The sequence below is a fragment of the Telopea speciosissima genome, unplaced genomic scaffold (assembly GCF_018873765.1).
Source record: "Telopea speciosissima isolate NSW1024214 ecotype Mountain lineage unplaced genomic scaffold, Tspe_v1 Tspe_v1.0014, whole genome shotgun sequence".
In the NCBI taxonomy this organism is placed as follows: domain Eukaryota; kingdom Viridiplantae; phylum Streptophyta; class Magnoliopsida; order Proteales; family Proteaceae; genus Telopea; species Telopea speciosissima.
Genome location: NW_025317350.1, coordinates 516,742 through 536,866, shown reverse-complemented (window position 1 = coordinate 536,866; position 20,125 = coordinate 516,742). Strand labels below are relative to the sequence as shown.

The 20,125-nt window shown below is 38.2% G+C and overlaps 1 protein-coding gene across 1 annotated transcript; it reads right to left on the bottom strand.

Moving 5' to 3' along the window:
* Nucleotides 1–9,708: 9,708 nt before the first annotated feature.
* LOC122647209 (RAP domain-containing protein, chloroplastic) lies at nt 9,709–19,796 on the bottom strand. The gene is made up of 3 exons (XM_043840661.1): nt 17,908–19,796; nt 17,714–17,796; nt 9,709–9,857 (listed from the first exon to the last, which is right to left on the bottom strand). Exons 1-3 carry the CDS (start codon nt 19,691–19,693, stop codon nt 9,765–9,767), a joined length of 1,962 nt encoding a protein of 653 aa, XP_043696596.1. The 5' UTR covers nt 19,694–19,796; the 3' UTR covers nt 9,709–9,764.
* Between the last annotated feature and the right edge of the window lie 329 nt (nt 19,797–20,125).

Genomic DNA, 20,125 nt, shown 5'->3' with positions numbered 1-20,125 from the left:
GAAACACCCATTGGGCGATGTCACTGGGCCTTTCTGCATCGCCCAATGCCATTGCCCAGAGAATTCCAGCAAGTTGAAATTCAATGGGGCTTGCACAGGGGTTTGACCCTTGGTCAGGGTATTGTCCCCATAGGCCTTCTATGGGTTTTTGCACATTTTTTCAGAGGTGGGTCCCACCATTATAGGGAGGAGAGAGATTACCTGGGATCCAGACCATATATCAGGCTATGAGCTGCACAGTTGCAGGGGTCTGCTATCCATCTTCTGACAGGTTTATAGGGAAACTTGTTCAAGGTATTCTCATTGATCTCATTGAGTGGAGTGATGCTCCACAGTGATCCTGGTTGCCTGGTCAGGGGTTCCTGCCCTTCAATAAAAAATCCAACCGATCAGGAGCAAGGTTTGACACATATAATACGATCAATTTTTGTAATATATATATATATGTAATATATATGTAATAATCAATCTTAAATCATCAACGGAAGAATTAACATAAGAATTTGATATACCTTAAACTTTCATCATGAACATTAACTAATAAGACTTAAAACTTGCTCTACTTAACCTTTCATGAGTTTCTAGTCAACAACTCATACTTTAAGGGGTACACTGATGGCATTCTATAAATATAAATATTACTGTCTAATATAACTCAAAAGAACTGTACTTTAAACATTCGTAATTACAACTCTTAAGTTCATAACTACATAACCTTCAAAAGAGATCAAAATACAAGATTGGTTCGCTCCAAATCAACTACAATCCGATTTGGCAACTCTCTTTCCTTTGTCTTTATTACTTTGATCTGTTTCATCAAATAGAGTATGTGGTATGAGCTAACAAGCCCAGTGAGCATGATCATACGACAAATGCATTAAATATCTCATATCATATACTTAACTAAATATGATCATAGAACAATCCGTTAAATATCATTTAATTCAATCAATCATAACAATAACACAACAATTATAACTTACGATATATCTTTCATTTACATTTCTACATGAATAGTCATGTTCAATCATTCTTGATATTCTTTTTGTAAGTTATCCATTGTTATCTTTATTATACCTTGTTACCATCCAAAACATAGGTTTTGATACCGAAGTACCTTACATTACAGTGCTGAAATACATGTTTTGATATTCGAGTACCTTACATTACATTGCTGATCGAAGCACTCGTTTTGGTACCAAAATACCTCATATTGTGCCGGCAACATGGCATAATTCTTTCATTTACATTAATTTCCTTCTTTTATGACTTTCTTTTCGTTTATATCATTCATATCATACATGATACTTTCATACTTAGTACATGTGGCATGATAAGTAGAATCAATTAAAATATACACTGTAATACTTATCAATGCATAATCATTACATGAATTCATCACCACTTAATGTAGCATACATTCAAAATATTCGAACTAAGACATAATTATACTATTTAAATCATTGGACAATCTCAAAACATACAATTCAAGATTGAACCTCAACAATTGAGGAATATGAAACTTCGAGTCGCTCGTTACCTATATGTAAAACAATCACTCAAAAATTGATCAAAAACCTTGAGGAAACCAGAACTCCAAGTTCCAATAGGTTCAGCCTCTCAAAATAGATAGCCAAATAGGGCTGATCTGGTCTCGCACGAATGATCTCTGTCGGCATCGCAAATCCGCAGGTGGCTCGCTGACACCCTCACTAGAAGCCTCTGCCCATAAACCTTGAGAACCCTTTTAGTTTCAGAGGCAACTGGTGCCCACCAGTTTCTCAAGCGGCTCGCTGCTAGATCTAAGCAGCTAGCCAGATCATGCTCACCTCTGCTCAAAGAAGCATTTTTGCTCAGCTCGAGGTGGGCATTTTCATAGGGGTTTTTCACCCTTTTTGAATCCATACACAAACCTTATGACCTAAACACGAAAATCATTGCATGAAACCTCAAATATACTCATCAAATCTCAAATACACAAATCAAATGAGGGTTTCAAGAAATTTATACCTTTCAAATCATATTGTTCATGTGGAATTCTCTTCAAAAACTTAAACCCATCATAAAAAATTCATTCCACTTCAAATCCATGAATCAATCTTACATACAACTCAAACCTAGCACAAACATCATTTGAGATCCATTATTCCACTTTCTATTGCATGGTTTAACAATCCCAAATAGAAACCAAACTCAAAACACAACACTCACCTTCTATGTTTTGTTTCAGATCATGCTCTATACATGCATGCATCTTCAATCCTCAACAAATTCTTCTAAACTCTTGATTGCAACAACAATCACCTTCCCAGTAGTATTTCTTTGTTCAACATCAACAATATGCCTCATTCACTTGGTTGACAAACTTAAAACTATATACAAGTCTAAACCCAAACTACGACAAATTTATAATCTCAGCCTAGAGAAGGCCATTCTATCAAAGCTCCTCATAGATTTCTTACTCTACTAACACTTCAACCCATAGGATTTCGTTCACTCTTGCCTAACTTTTTCACTTCTAAAAATATCCTTAGTTAACCCCTAATCCACAAAATAACCTTGAGTGAACCAAATAATGGTTTGAACAAACAATCACTTAAATCCAACCATTCTAACAAAATCATGTCTTGAAGCTATCATTTAATTTGAACCCAAAACAAACCAACTATTGAACAAAAAATAAACCTATGAACTTAGGTCATATTAACATCTTAATGCATTATAAACCTTAGTCCAAAAATTAAAATCATGAGCAATAGAATAAAATAAAACTATTAAAATAACCAGCCTTCCGTATAATATGCCCGTTCACCATTAAAATGTTGATATATGAGCATCTTAAATCAAAAATTTCTTTTACCAAATAAAAAAAACCAAAAATTTCTATATCATCCTAAACCCTTACTAAATCATCAGATAAATACAACATATACTCATTAGATATCATACTATCGAATTGGCCCATCCTATCACAACTTGATCCTCCTGCCAATACCAAAATAAAATTATATTAATTTCATAACTCTAGGTGCGGGATATTACGTCTACCTAGTTAAAGTCATCCAAAGAAAAGGAGAAAGATGCTAAATTATTAGCTATTGATAGTTCCTTGAAGTATGCCAGAGAAAAAAAATAAAAATGATGATATGGACTGGTTGTCCTCCAGAAATGGATGGATTTCCCATGGTGGGACTTGTTTTCAAAGGATGATTGATAACTCAGACAAATTACTCTCCACTATGAATTTGAAGAATCAAGTTGAATGGGTAAGAGGAAACCGTTCCTATAATCTTCATTAATATATTTAATTATAAATTAGTTAATATTCATTGGATTTTCATAAGTATCATGTAAGATAGTGAATTGTTGCACCATCGAAAACTACGTGTTGGTATCCTATCAGTAAAGTGTAAGCTTCCTTGAAGGACATGGGTTCGACTCTCTTGTCTTTACCATATGCTTTAAAGCATATCTCTTTGCCCCTCCTCAACTTCCGTCTCCATTCTCTAATAGTTGTAGTCAAAGTCTCATGGGGTACTGTTAGATAGATACACATGCAAACACCAAAAACAAAAAGAAGTCACTATCATTAATATCACATGAATGAGTCCATGTGATAGAGGATCATACATCAATATCACTTGCCAAATTTCAACCCAAATTGAATACGTTGTACAACTTAAAGTTTGTCCAACGTTGCATCAATAGCAAACTGATAAAAATAACCAATAAGAAATCAAATCCAAACTGAATCGAAAGTGAATCTTTCCATATTGGTTTGATTTTAAGTTCACCCATTATCATGCCAAAACTGATGAAACTTAAAGCAAAACTAGAACGAACCGACCGATTGACACCCTGCATAAGGCATATCACCACAAAATTTTGTGACAGATTTATCCATGCAACCAGATCAAAGTAACGATTTTGTATCGATACCGATATGATTTGTATCGGCTAAGAAGAGGTGTGTTTCTTAGTTTACATCTGATGTGAGTTGTATCATATGTCGTATCAAGATTGAGTGGCTTTAAACATTAAAGTATAGAAAGGATGTATATGCTTATAAGTAGCCCGTATCATCGTATCATCGTACCGCCAAGAAAATTCCCGCTACTTCAACTAACTTGAACCCACAATGTCCTCCCAACACAGCAAAAACCCTAGAAAAAATCCCCCTCGATGGCAACAACGAAGAAGCAGAATAATGGTTGAGATTTGGAATCTACCAATCAACATACTCAAGGAGATACTCTTAAGGCTACCAGTGAAGTCCCTACTTCGATTCAAGTGCGTATCCCAAGAATTATGATGTTTGATTAGCGATTCTTTCTTCATCACTCTGCATCTCAATCGATCTAACGAGAAAAAGCCTTCTCTCATCTTGAATGATAGAACAACAGCCTTTTACAAAGTAAACTTGATATTCCTTCCCTAGCTTCTACCGAATTGTCGAATAGAACGCGTGGAATCAAAGTTGGGGGTTCATGCAATGGGTTGTTATATTTTTTGTTTTCAGAAGATAATTATGTGATTCAATATTGTAGGTACCATAGCCTACGGATGCGGGTTTCTTTGCCTTGCGGGCAGGATCCGTTGGTTCCCGTGGCCCCTTGGCGACTAGGGTTATGGATGTCATCGCATTTCGATGTATCAACATAAGGGGTTGGGATCATGGTTCGTAAATTAAAACAAATGGAGTCGCCACCTAGGATTCGGGCCTAGGACCCAATGAGTGTAACCCCATCCGGGATGAGCGAAAAGGGCTACATGATTCCATATAGTCTGGTCAGAGATTCTAGATAAGTGGTCAGGTAAAGAGCGTAGGAAGGTGTTAGCACTCCATCTCGCCCAGTTAAACCAGTCTTTCTACTTGATGCTAGATTCCAAAAATTATGCTAGATTCCAAAAATTATCCCTTAATGATGTGTCTGATACCAATACACAATGCTAGATTATGATGCAGCATCGAACATAAGAAAGAAAGGAATAAGAAAAAAATCATTTACTATGTACACTAAAGTAAATTACTTTAATGATCTACATTGTGTCTAAAACAAAGGAAAAACTAGAGATGTGTACTTGCAAACAAAATTAATCAAAATAAAGAAAATGCAAAAAATACGAAGTATGAGGTGTCCTCACAGCTTAGGTGGAGATGGATGATCAACTTGCCTATCTCTTATTCGAAAGAGTAAAGGCTTTGTGAGATGGATTTTGTTACTCAGACTTTGGGCAGAGTAACTGTTGTGTATGGGATTTTTGTTACCCAAATTCGGACAGAACAACGGCTAAAAAGGCTCTAACTACTCTGATGCGGACAGAATAATGGTTATAAATGGACAAAATATAGGCTAGGGAATGCACAAAAGAGGAGGGGTCCTAGGTGACCCAGACCTCGAACAGAGTGACTACAGTCTAACTCATGAATGGAAGGGGGACCAAAGCAAGACAAAGGCTTGGAAATGACTCAAAAAAGTATAAAACAGTGAATGGGGACGGAGTAGAGGGGGGCTAAGGCCTTTTCTTGTGTGAAATGAGGGGGGTCACCTCTATTTATAGGGGTGACTTGGTCAATCGCGGAGCCGCATAAGCAAATACAACGCCGCAGTAAAAAATTATGCGGCGCCGCAATGATGTCACGGTGATGACGCTACGGTGTGGTCCCCACTTTTTCCTTCTAGAAGTGAATTTTGGGGGTTTTTTTGGGTTTTGATTCTTCATAAAATTTTCTGTCGGGAGGCTCCGCCCCCCTACACCTCCCGTTAGGGGGCTGCCTGTCCTTACAACCCCCACAGCCCGCTAACCGGCTAATGAGACCACCGTGGTCAGAAAAAGTGAGCAGTACCTCATTTAGTATTTGGTAAAAGGGTTAGTCCACTTTCTTCTGGACTGACCCTTGGATCCCTTTTATCCCGAGTGGTCAGTTGCTTTCCTTGGTTGGTTTGGTTAATCATGCGAAAAAAGTTGGTAAGTTTGTCTCTAATTCTAGTTGGAATTTAGCTTTACTCGATGTTTCTATTCCTCTAGATACTTCTACTTATATTCAAAAAATTAATTTATCTCATTCTGATGATAGATGGTGGTGCACTTTGGCCAAGAATGGCAGATTTAGTACAAAACTAGTTGCTAGATCTTTATTTTTACCACCTGCTAATCATAATCCTTATCTTTCCACCTGGTGGAAGTTCTTTTGGAAGCTGAAAATACATCCTAAATTCAAACTTTTTTTCTGGCATGTGTTAAATGCGGGACTCCCTGTCAAGGCAACTTTATCAAGATGGATTAAAATTGACCCCTCTTGTGCTTTTTGTGGAAACTGTGTCGAATCATACTGGCATTTATTCCTTTCATGTGATTGGGTCAAACATATTTGGGCCGCTGGTCCGCTGGGCATGAGATCTGAATTCCTGTCTTATTCCTCCCTCAAAGATTTCTGCCTTGCTACCTTGTTTAATTATAAGCTTGACAAACAATCCTTGATATGATTTTTTTGGGATTTTTGTCATCACTTGTTATTTTATTTGGTCTGCTAGAAACAAGGTCATGCTTGGTCTAGAGAAGGCGGATGTAGTCTGGGTAATGAAGAGTATTGAAAATTGGATTGTTGATTTAGACTTATCTCCCCCCTCATTTTTGTCCCATGATATTCTTTCTCCTAATGAGGAAGAGTTGATCTTATCTACTTTTTCCCATTTGCTGAAATTCAATTACCTTATTTTAATCTGTGTAGGATATCAGATACCAGGAGTGATTTCAGCAGGATGGTCCTATATATTTTTGTTAGATGACAAGTTTGTTGTGCTTGCTGCAGGGAGTTTTAATTCGTAGTGTAATATGGAACCAGAATTAGTTAGTATCCAGATAGGTCTCCAGCATGCATTCAATCTAGGGATGAAGGTGAAAGAAGTGTGGTGTTCCAATCAACGGATTGTCGAGTCTCTTCCAACTCCAACACATACTCCTTGGCCTTGGCCACTTCTCAAGGAATTTGTGTATATAAATATCATAGGACAAGACATTACATTTAGTACTAAAGGGGATCCTTTCTGTTTTGTCGATTATAACCTAGCTAAAAATGCTCAAACATGGAACTACATCTCTGTATCTTTTGCCTAGTTGTAATATATTTTTATTTTCTCATAAAAAAAAAAGGGGGGGTCTTTTAAATCATTTTCAAGAATGTGAGGTTGATATGGCTTGGATGTAGGGGCAAGAGTCCTTTTATAGAGAGATACTGATGTCTATCCGTGTCCTGTTGTCATCATCGCCAGGGGGTGACAAAATTCAATGTCTACAAATACAGAGACCCCATATATCTGTTGAATCTAGCCACTCGAGAACTCAAGGAGCTTCCACATGCTCTCTTTGAAAAATTTCCTTACAGTGCTGCTCATATGGGATTTGGGTTTGATCCCATTAGTAAAGACTACCAGGTCGTCAACATGATGCAGAATGGTGTGAGGGTGTATTCATTGAATTCCAATAACTGGAAAAAAGTTGAAGATATCCCAGTCCCAGACTTAGAACTATGCTTCTTTCATGATTCACGAACTCCATTAGTGAATGCTGCTATTCATTAGTGGTACCTGGAAAGTTCGGTTTAGGTTCTTTATCATCCTCAATCTGTTCTTTTGATCTAGTCTATGAGGTGTTTAGAGAATTACCCCAACCTCACTCAACATGGTCTCTACTGCTCGATTGAGGAACATCAAGGGCAGTTAGTATGTGAATGGTCGGATAAGAATCAGGATCCTATACCATTTTGTAAATGGTTTTGCAAAATATATTCCACATAAAATGATATAATATGGTTAAATTTTTTATAAAATACTTTAATCATGTTTTGCAGATTCCAACCACGTACATAGACACTTTGATATGGACATGTACCATGTACATGCCCTAGATTCCATGATGATGATGTTGTTTAGTAGAGGGTTGGTGCATAATTGTTATGCAAGGGTATTTCTGGGATTTGCTAATTAATAATTAATTTATTAATCTTAAATGGACTTGATGCAAATAATAATTTATGGCCCATTAAAGATTAAAATTTTAATTATTTTATTTCCCTTTTAGATTTTGCTTCTTCACTAATTAGAAGTCCATCAAAGAAGCCCATTAGTGTTTTAAGTCAAATAGGAGAGAGAGAGTGTCAGATTCTCACTGGAAATACAGGAGGGAGCTCTTTGGAGCCCCATCTATATAAACACACATAAGGGGGGGACAACCAGCCAAGGCCGGACGAATTTTCTGCTCCCACTTTGTGGAACCTGAGTTTTCTCTCTTCTCTCTTGCTCCCTTGCTCTCTTGAGTGTGAAGCTATTTTAGGGTTTTGAAACCCCTAGTTTTTCTAGATTGGATCCTATTTTAGGAGAAGAGGTTTTGGTTTGGTTTGTGGATCTTCAACTGTATCAAGGAGATTCAAATTAAGGCTTCCTTGAAGTGCTTGTTAGAGGAAAAACCATTATCTAGAGGAGGAGCAACACTTAATGTTCTACAAGTTAGCAGATCTTAATGCTTATTTTATTCATTAAGTTTTAATAATTATTTGAAAACCATGTGATGTGAAAGAAACCGGAATCGATCTCTTTTCGGCATTCGAGTATGAGATGTTTTCCTTTTTCCATGAGATGGAAAAGAGTTGTTCTTTTTTTTTTTTTTCCCTTATAAAATCCTAATTTTTATGGAATAAGAAAAGAGATGGTTTCATAAAAAAAAAATTATACTAAACCCTAAGTTTATTATTATTGGTTTCCCATGGGCAATCATGGAGATAATCAAGAAAATTCACTTGTGATCTTTTCAATCCCTATGGGATTGGGTGAACCAAGAGATGATCCCAAAACTAAGGGTCCCACATAATAGAATACTAAATTAAAATACTAAATTGGTAGACTCATATGGATCTAAAATTTGAGCCTTATACTTGGGCCCATTACAAATAAAAATACTTAAAAATATCATTGCCAAGTACTATCAAAACAGGCCCTAATTTTCCATTATAACTACATTACCTTGGTCTAGTTGGACTCTAATGCACATGGTCATAGCCACAGTCTCATCCTAACCTTGAAAAAGAAAAGTGAAGCAGAGTTTGTGCAAAACTATAATCGTGAATCTGTTTCCGTATGCTTTTATCCAATCCATGCCTGCTCTATGCACTTGATGGTTCCTACCATTGGGAGCTTGAGAAGGAACTACTAGAGCACAAGTTGGATAATATCTTTAAAATCAAGAAGAGTTTCCAACAGTAGTCCAGAGTCCATTCCTCTCAACTATTGCAAAACAGAAAGCAAAAACGATTAGATGTATTTAGAGATTAGTTTCTGGACCTATGACAGTCAAACCTCCGACTGCTCTATGAAATAACATATTCAGGGTAAAAACCACGTGAATGATGTGCCCAACCTCACCCTAGCTGTGAACTACTTAGGAATAAATACATCCTATGGACCTTAAATATAACACACTTCATAATTAGACGCAAGTTATTTCTCAATAATGAACACAATAACAAATTGATTTTGATGGATACAATACTTCAAACAGATAGATGGATAAGAGAAGTGAACGATGAATGAGTAAAGAAATATTTGCATTAGTTATTTGGATCTAGTACTTACTATACAATACTTATAATGATGATACATTTCTGTCTAGCAGTCGCAATTTGATTGCAATGGCAGGACCTTCTCTTACATATCTTGATTTCACCGACTCCAACCAAGACTCTATAACCACCTCAATTTTCTACTGCCTTATAGGCTTTTGGTGTTGCAATTGCTGATTGCATCTTCAAGAATTTTTCTTAGATAATCTAGCTGCTGAAAACCACCTTGAAGTTCCTCCCACTGTAAGAATAATAGCAAGAGGGAAAATATTACATCGACCAGGTTTAAGACAATACAAGAGAACTTACTTGGAAGGAAAAGTTATTTCGAATGTAATTGATTTTAGGGTTACAGGTTTGCAGCACATCAAAGAAGTGGCTTGGTGATTGAAAACGTACATGCTTGTACAAACTTTGGCAATTAAGATTGGGCAGATAGCATCAAAATATTACTGCATATTCATTTGCTAGGCAAGATTACAATACATAGAAAACATATACAAACAAGACTCGAGAAACCAAAATGTTCCATTTATATATTATGTGTTTTGGATAAGAAAACGACTGTATGATGTGTGTTTGGGTGTACTAACATATGTGCTAATGTGATAAGTATTTGATGTAACCCAAGCTGCTGAAGAAATACACTTGAAGAAAGAACAAGGCATGTTGATTGAATCAACAATTGCTGAAGACGGTCTCCTACGTACAGGGGACAGTCTTCCGTGTCTTGAAAGATCAAGCAATTGAAAGCTACATCAAGTTGAAGGATTCTTTCAATGGACACCATTAAGATTGGATTATCTTTGGCATATCTTTGTAATCCTAATGTAATTGATCAACAAGATGTAAAAAGCCTAAAGAATGACATCCAAATGGACTTAAATGGAAAAACCAAGAAATTGGATGGTTTGAATTAAAAAGATGTCTAAGTTTGCTGTCCACGGTCTTTCATGAACAGGGATGGATGATCGAGCTTAATTGGCAGACCAAAATATTATAAGTCTGAAGTCACAGACAACTGAGGCTTAAAGGTTTAAGTTCGTGGATGACCATAGCGGTCTTCCGTGTATGTTTGGGAGTGATTGAAAGTAAGTCTTCTCAGACGGACGATCTCGTGGTCTTCTGTGACCAGTTTCCGTCCATGTCTGAGAATGACAGTCTTGAGTCTTGCAGCCAGTCTCTCGTGACTGTTGCGCGATAGTGTTTAATGCTGTGTGGTAAAGAGGTTGAAAGGTCTTTGATTCATTATTAATATCCACTCGGAATCTAGCTACATGAGTGGAACTCTTGAACATCTTCAGTGATGTTAAGGAGCTCCAACAGCTAGTTTTTTTTTGGAAATCATAAGTTGAATATTGGAGACTAAAATGGATTAATGATTTCCAACTATTTTGAAGTTTAAATGGTTCTCCAACAGCTAGTTTCTCTTGAAAATAAAAGTGAAATTCAAATGTTCAAAGGAGAAGCTTAGCTTGACTCTAACAGATTGTTCATTTGCTTATAAAAGGATGTAGTCACTTGATGTCAATTAATCAAGATATACAAAGTGTTAATTATATGTACCATGGGGTACATTGTGGTGTAACTCGACAAGGGAATCTTCCTCTATCGAGATTGAGGTCTTGGAGTCCTAGTGTGATTAGGTGTCTTAGAGTTGGTCTCTAATTTAGTTTCTAAATTAGACTTTGAGTTGTTCTACCTTTTATCTCTGATTCCTATTACAGATAGGAGTCCATTGTTATGTGATCTGTTGATTATAAATAAAGACTTTTTTTTTTTTTTTTTGGGGGGGGGGGATTGCCTAGTATCGACTTCTACTCTCTAGTCAGTCCCCCTTTCTCTCCCATCTCTTTTCTTCTCTTAGGTTCAGATACTGTTACATGGTATCAGAGAAGTAATACCAACAAATAGGTCATTTCTTCCATCTCTGTTTTGAGAGTCTTCTAGGGTTTCAAGCTTTCTCTGATCGCAGCCTTCATGCTGCCCTTGATTGATTTTGCCCTAGTTAATGATATCACAAAAATAAAATAGGGCATATTACTTGTTTTACAGCATCTATATGGAGATATTGGGGCACAGCAATCAAAATTTGACTCTACTATGTCTACGGCTTTAAATTTCCGGGAAATTTCTACTCCAATCTGAGTTCTGCAATTACTTTCTACTTAGCCATTCGATGTGGCTTATTTTTTGAAGACAAACTGATCCATATAAGAGATACAATAGATCCAAAACTTGGAACTATCCACTGGTTTGATCCAAAAGCTCTGTTTTTGGGCTTTTCTTTGACTATTTGCTGCTGATCTATCCACCTGATCGAGCTAAGGCTTTTGGGGTTTTATTCCTCTCTACCAGTCCCTTGTTCGATCTCAGTCCTAGGTCCATCAGACCTGTTACAATTCTTAAATTTTGCAATCACACTAAATTAGGGTTTTCTTGGGTATTCTACATCTGCTGGCGGTGCTCAACTACTTCTCTTTCATTGGTTTTAGGACAGAATAGGAGAAGAGGAAAAGATAGAAAGAAATCAGAATTGCAAGGGGAAAGAGGAGAAACCGTGAGAAGAAGAAGCAATAGAAGAAGAAGAGGGGGGATCAGAGTTGCAGGGGGAAAAAAGGGGGGGGGGGGGGAAGGAGGGTGCACATGCACACAGCCAGAAACTCAATTCATTCTTTTGGTTATTCAATTCTGTTCTCCATTCCTTCCCAAAATACAGTCTTTTAAAAACTCAAAATCAAAAAAAAATGAAGAAAATAACTTCCTAATAACTACTTCTAAAGCAATAACTGCCCCCTAAACTACTTCTATAGCAATAACTGCTAAATAACTCTAAAAATAAAATATAAAACATAAATAAACTAAAAGTAGGGCTGGTATAGCTAGGGCTTGGGCCTGAGATGGTATCCCTTGGAATATCTAATTGAGCCTGGGCTAGAAGTAGGAGCAGCCCCCAAATGTCCTGCATCAACTCTCCCTTGCTTTAAAAAAAAACTCGACCTTGAGTTTGGATAAACCTAGAAACCAGTCCATGTGATGCACATCCATGCTGTTCAAAAGCTCCGGTAATTCACGAGAAGAGGATATGAAATCTTGAAACAGCACGTCCTCTCAATATTGGAATGTCGAAGTCATACGCCATTACTGTTGCAGCATCTCCGATGTTGTTCGTCAATCCCAGTTGATGAGATGGAATAATATGGAACGAGGATAGTGAGAAGAACAAGGATAGGTAGTTGTATATGAGTATTTTGGAGTTCTGGCTTGGGGTTTCCAGAACAGGGAAGGGAACAAGATAAGAGAACTTAGATAGGAGAAGACGGATAAGGAGAGGGGAAGAGAGACTGAAAGTAAGAAGAATCCGAGAGAGAGAGAGAGAGAGAGAGAGTAAAGCTTCTGCCACATAGGAAAAGAAGAAGAAGAAGAAGAAAGATTCACCCAGGTTTGGGCTCTGAAACCAAAATAATGGGGGATCAGAAATGAGAAGGGAGAAGTTAGAAAGAAATCTGTGAAGAATTGCAGGGGAGGAGGGAGAGAAGAAACTAGAGAAGAAGAAGCAATAGAAGAAGAGGGGGGGATCAGAGTTGCAGGGGGAAAAGAGGAGGAGGGGGGGAAGGAGGGTGCACATGCACACAACCAGAAACTCAATTCATTCTTTTGGTTATTCAATTCTGTTCTCCATTCATTCTCAAAATACAGTCTTTTAAAAACTCAAAATCAAAAAAAAAAATAAGAAAATAACTCCCTAACAACTACTTCTACAGCAATAACTGCCCCCTAATAACTACTTCTACAACAATAACTGCTAAATAACTCTAAAAATAAAATATAAAACATAAATAAACTAAATGCAGGGCTGGTAGGGCTTGGGCTTGGGCCTGAGATGGTATCCCTTGGAATATCTAATTGGGCTTAGGCTAGAAGTAGGAGCATCGAAATCTTGAAACAGCACGTCCTCTCGATATTGTTGAGTGGAATGTCGAAGTCATACGTCATTACTGTTGCAGCATCTCCGGTGTTGTTCTTCATTCCAACTTGGGATAAGATGGAATAATATGGAACGATTGGTTGTTGCAATTGTGTGGTTAAAGGGGGTCAATGGATGTTATGGTAAAGAAGTTAAGGCAGTGTATATGAGTATTTTGGAGTTCTGGCTTGGGGTTTCCAGAACTGGGAAGGGAACAAGATAAGAGAACTTAGATAGGAGAAGAAAGATAAGAGGGGAAGAGAGACTGAAAGGGAGAAGAATCTGAGAAAGAGAGATGCACCCAGGTTTGGGCTTTGATACTAGATAATGGGGGGAGGGGAAAGGAAGAAAGAGAATCCAGGAGGAAATCGGAATGCAGTGGAGGAGAAAGAGGAGAAACCGTGAGAGAGAAGAAGAAGAAGAAGAAGAGGGGGGGATCGAGTTGTAGGGAGATAAGAGAAGGAGGGGGGGGAAGGAGATTGCACATGCACATAGCCAGAAACTCAATTCATTCTTTGGTTATTCAATTCTGTTTTCATTCCTCTCAAAATATGGTTATGGAATAGTGTTGAACCTGCTATTGTAGTCAATGTGATATTTCACTCTTGCTACAGATGTTTGGGAAGATTCGCGTGAAAGCTTCTCTCAAGAAAAGAATATCTCCCGTATGTATGATCTCTGTGAGAAACTTTTCAAGTTCAAACAATGAGATAAATCTTTGAGTGAATACTTTGCAAGTTACAAAGGTATGGTTGAAGAACTCCAAATACATCAGCCCTTAACTACCAATCTGGATCAATTGAAGCAACAAAGAGCTGAATTTCATATTGCAAAAATTTCTAGCTGGATTACATCCTGACTACCAATCTGTGAAGAGTCAACTTCTCACAGGGGAGAAGGTTCCTTCTCTCAATGAAGTCTTCTCTCGTATCAATCGTCTAGCTAATCCATCTAAAACTAATACTACTCCCAAGGAAAATTCAACTTCTGTTGCCAATTGTGGACGAGGAAGTGGCAATGGCCAATCCAGAAGCTGAGGCCGTGGAACTAGTGGTTGTGGTACAGGTAGTCAACCAACTGATAAATCTTCAAAAAAAACGCGCTTACTGTGGCAGAACAAATCATACTATTGATACTTGTTCGGCTAAATATGGAAAGCCTGAGTGGGCTAATGAGTTGGTTAATACAGCCATGATTGATACTTCTACTGAGAAAACTATTGGTGACATAACTCACAGTTCTACATCTGGTGCCTCTTCTACTATGTCTTGAGATGATTATAACCAGTTACTCAAACGTCTCCAACAACTTGAAGATGCATCTACCTCCATCTCTACAGCCACCCTAGCTCATACAGGTAACTTGCATTTTATACCTCCTCTACCTCATGGATTATGGATTTTGGTGCATCATGTCATATGACTAGTAAGTCCAATTTGTTTTCCTCTATAAATCAAGTTCAAAACTCTTCTCCAGTTATCCTTGCTAATTGATCCTCTACTCAGGTGACTAGTCATAGTACTATCTCTCCGACTTCTTCCATGACTTTTTCACATGTTCTTCATGTTTCCAAATTACATCTAAGCCATTTATCTGTAAGTCAACTTACTATATCTCTCAATTGTTTTGTCACCTTCTATCCTTCTTACTGCATCTTTCAGGACCTTCAGACAAAGAAGACGATTGATGGAGAGCTTGAGTGAGATGGGTTGTATTACTTGGATGGCACCGGACCTTTTACTGCTTCTACCACTACAACCGTATCTTCTCCCTTGCAATGGCACCTTCGCCTTGGTCATCCATCTCTACTCAAGCTTCAATTAATGGTTCCTAGTTGCAAATCAGTCCCTCATCTTGAGTGTGAAGCCTACGAACTTGGAAAACATCACCGTGCCTCTTTCCCTGCTCGTAGTGCACCTAGAAGTTTATCTTTGTTTTCCTTAGTTCATTTTGACATTTGGGGTCCTTGTCGAATTCATAATAGATTAGAGTTTTCTTATTTTGTTAGTTTTGTGGATGATTACTCTTGTTTAACTTGGGTTTACTTGTTAAAAGATAGGTTTCAATTCCTTACTGTGTTTCAAAACTTTTATCAAGAAATAAAAACTCAGTTTAAGGTTTCTATTAAAATATTTCGTTTTGATAATGCACTTGAATACACTCAAACTGAGATCTCTGATTTTCGCTTAGCTCATAGCATAATTCATCAGACTATTTGTTCGTACACTCCACAACAAAATGGGGTGGTTGAACAAAAGAATAGGTACTTATTGGAGGTAGCCCGACCTCTTATGATTCATATGAATGTCCCCAAACGGTTTTGGTGTAATGAAGTTTTTATTGCATTCTATCTTATTAATCATATGCCATCAGCTATTTTAAACAACAAAATTCCCTTTTCAATTTTATACCTGATATTTGCTTGTTTGGTTTGCCACCATGAATCTTTGATTGTGTTTGTTTTGTTCATATCCTTCACTCTAGCATCGATAAGTTATCTCCTCATTCTTTTAAGTGTATTATTCTTGGCTACTCTAGGACACAAAAAGGGTACAGGTGTTTTGATCCTGTTACCAAGAAGCAGTTTGTTAGTGCTGATGCTACGTTCTTTGAGAATACTCCTTATGACTCTAATGGTTCTCCTCTACCTCCTCCTGCAAACATTGGCTCTGGTCCACCTCTTCCACTTCCTATTCCATATTTCAATTAAAACCTCCTAAACCTATTCAGGTCTACCGATTGCAACAGCAATGGTGATGACAGACTTGAGTTACCATCTTCCACTATTGCTGCTCCGGACAAGTTGCCCTCACGCACTATTGTGTCAAAGGTGTTGTCCACTACTACAGCCCCCACTCTACCACCTACTCAATTTGATCTTGGTGTTGAGGTCTCCCTCAACTTACCATTTGTTGTTCGTAAAGGTACTCGCTCCTATACCTTTTCTTTCTAAAAATCCATGACTATATATCCAATTGAGCAATATATATCTCTTTCTCATCTTTCTTCTAAATTTCACACCCTTTCTTATTCTTTATCTACTAACGTTGTTCCCAAAACCCACCATGAGGCCTTTTCTCATCTTGGCTAGAAATTAACAATAGAAAAAGGATGCTTTATTATCTCGACAGACATGGACTCTAGTAGACCTACCTACTGGTAAGGATCTTGTCAAGTGTCGAGGGTTTATACTATCAAGTACCATCCGGATGGCTCTATTGAGCGACTTAAGGCAAGATTGGTTGCTAAAGGTATACTCAAACTTAGGGCGTGGATTATTTTGAAACCTTCTCGCATGTCGCCTATTTAAATTTTATTCGTATGCTTATTTCCCTGGCTGTCAAGTTAGATTGGCCCTTGTATCAAATGGATACTAAAAATGTTTTTCTCTATGGTGATCTTCAAGAGGAAGTCTATATGGAGCAACCTCTAGGGTATGTTGCTCAGATGGAGAATTCAGCAAAAGTGTGCGGACTTCATAAGGCCATCTATGGGTTGAAACAGTCTCTAAGAGCATGGTTTGATAAATTCAGCTCCATCGTCACTCATGGGTTCTCACAGTGTTATTCTGATCATTCAATTTTTGTTCGTCGCCAAAATTCAGGGCAGTTTGCTTCCTAGTCTGAGTGTTGTTACAGCATTTACTTCATTCATACTTTCTATTATCATGCTAGCTTTTAGTTGCTGAATTACTTGCTAATTCTGTTCAGCCTAGTTACTAATCCAGTCCTTTGTTTCTATTTTGAGCCGTACGTGCTATTCTTTGGTTTAGTTGCTATTTTCTGTGGTTACTAAAACTGAGTTTCTATTTTCAGCAACTTACTACTTTGGTAACCCTTTGAATTCTCCAAATCTGATTCCTACTTGCTATTTTCCAGTAGTTGCTAAATCTGGACTTTCTATTTCAGTTACTTGCTATTTTAGTAACTTCTTGATATCTTCAAGTCCGACTATTAGATCAACACAAGATTTTACATGTTCTCCTTGACAAATAGACCATTTGACCAAAATTTCATTCATATATGAGTTGCCCCTATACCTGTGATCTTGGCACAAGCTAATCTCCCATTGGATTTCACTGGTTTGAGATTACTGCATTAAAAATGAAATGCCTAAAATGCAGAACTCACCTCTTGATAAGATAACGATACTAGCTTCCAACCAGCAGAAGCAATGTAGCGACGTTTGAGCATTGTATGACCTAATGGAGTACCTGAAAATTAATAGGCAAAAATCGCTCAAAAGCGAACAGATGATGACATAGGTACTCTAGAGAAAACAGAGGCACTGGAGAATGAAAGTCAGTATAGGTGAAGGGACGTACCAGAATTCCTTGAGAAATGAGTTGGTCCATCAATCTCCAAAGCAATTTTCTGGTCAACCAAGACTGCATCCAAGGTGTATCCGTCAACAGAAAATTCTCTAACCCAATCAAGGCCTGTGCTTACAAGAAGGCGGGCCACCTCCTTTTGGAATGATGAAATCGTTTTCTGATTAAACCTCTTAGTCCTTCCTGCAAGCGCAATTTTCTCCTCCAGATCATTCTTCAACGATAACTGAAGGTGTGGATTTTCTAGCTTCAAGCACTGATTCACAAGATGGACCTGAGAAGCGAACATGATGTCCTCCTTATACTGCTCTGAGATCCTTTGCACCTCAAAATGGTTCAGTGTGTGCCATATGTTGGAGAAGAAAACCCGATCCATTTGATCAAGAACAGCATAAGACCACGCTACATTCCCAAGCTGATCCCTGTTGAATTTGAGTACAGGGGAGTCAGAAGACTCTTCCAAAGTCAAATCTCCTATGTTTTCCATATTCCAATATTCTTTGGAGATTGATTTTTCTTCAAAACAACATTGGAGATCTTCTGCATCCTTGAAAGTATTATCAAGGGAATCAAGCAAAAGATCGGCTGGCTCATAGAGAGAAGCAAAGGCCCACAAGACCTGAGCAAGTTCTTGCCCCCGGAAAGTATGTATTATATCAGATGCCTTTCTTGATAATTCCGAGAATAGTTCTGGTGCAGAATGCTGCATTGAAGCAAAAGCACCAGCAACATTTGCAACATTCTGTGAATTGAACTCCCCAACCTTTGTAACAGCTACTTCAGCAACTCTATCCATTTCCGTCAAAAAAAGCAGCTCACCTCCTATCTTGGACATCGCCCACGCAATGTTCGAAATACCCTGAGCAGAGCATTCCGGTAGGGCTGCCATTGCAATACCCACAAGCATAGACATCTCTCTTTGACGGGCAAAGGCCAGCCTACGAGTTCTCATAAGAGAGATTTTTTCCATGTTTTTGGCAATTCGGTGGAGGGCAGTTGCAATGTTTAGAGGGGTGAGAGGCGAAGGGTTCAAACCTTTCCCAACAGCTGTGATTACCTCAGAGGTTACTTCTAGTACTTCTTCTGCAGTCTGAGCATCTACAATGGCTTTGTTCAAGTTGATTTCTTTCTTCCTATCAGAAGGTCCAGAGAACTGGGAGAGTCTTTGCACTAAAGCTTCCTTTGTTCTCTCTTTCCTTTCTTCAAACATACCATCTGCAAGAATGCTTACTGTTCTTCTAAGGCCACTCTTTCCATCAGAAGGATCGATCTCCTCCGTTTCACTTCCATCCCCTCTATCATCAAATTCGGAATCTTCTTCTTCCGGTATCTTGTTCTTACTAAACTTCTTGTTCCTCCTTTTCTTCTTCTTTACAGTAACCAAGTCTTCCATGGAACGAGACAATCCCCGTGCCTCAATCGTTCTCAAAGCAATCTTCCTCGCCCTCACACACCAGTCCATCCCTTCAGTGTCTTCCAGAAATTTCGACTTCTGACGGTTTCTCTTCTTAGGAGGCTGGAAACCCAATGGGTCAAGCTCCCCAAGAAACTCAAGTTCCCAATTCGCATTAACCTCTTGTTCATCCTCTTCAACGCTCTTAACAGCTAAAGAGACAATTCGGCCTACATTTCTGCAACTCCTACGAAGAAAGCCCTGGTCGAGCTTCCAATTACAAAACCCAGATCGTAAATTTGTCGTTGGATGGTTGTGAACTGTTTTAGTAAAATTGGGAGTTGGTAAGCACCTTTGAGTTGAGAATGTGTTCAACAAACCTTCCATTTTCCGATGATGAAAAAATGAATCAAACAGTTTGAATAGTAGGAATCACAAAAGGTACTCAGAAACAAAATACAATCTTCAATTAGTAATTAGGCAACAGGCAGAGATCAGCATAACCAGAAATACAGTTATTACAGTCGAGATTGAGAAAGATTTCCAGCTTCGCACGCATCTCACACACTCGTTGTGTCTTACACTAGCACCTTTATCCATCCATTAGCTGTTTTCTCAATGGAGAAAAGTTCTCCGTGGGAGAGTGCATGTACCGCCCACGCCTAGAAATAATGGGTGCCAAATGACCGCTCCGCCCCAATGAATGATGGAAATCCCACCCTAAGGGTGTTAAATGGCCAGGTTTTGGATAAACAATTCGGTTCGATTTGGTTTTGACTACTTGAGGGTAGAAACCGTAATCTGACCGTTTAACTAAAC

Bases quoted from the DNA above. Each gene is read 5' to 3' on its own strand.
- LOC122647209 (XM_043840661.1), bottom strand. From the start codon at position 19,693: ATGGAAGGTTTGTTGAACACATTCTCAACTCAAAGGTGCTTACCAACT. The intron at 17,797-17,907 runs GTACGTCCCTTC...ATTAATTTTCAG, and splicing joins TCATTTCTCAAGGAATTCTG to GTACTCCATTAGGTCATACA. The intron at 9,858-17,713 runs GTGAGTTCTGCA...TTATTCTTACAG, and splicing joins TATCGTTATCTTATCAAGAG to TGGGAGGAACTTCAAGGTGG.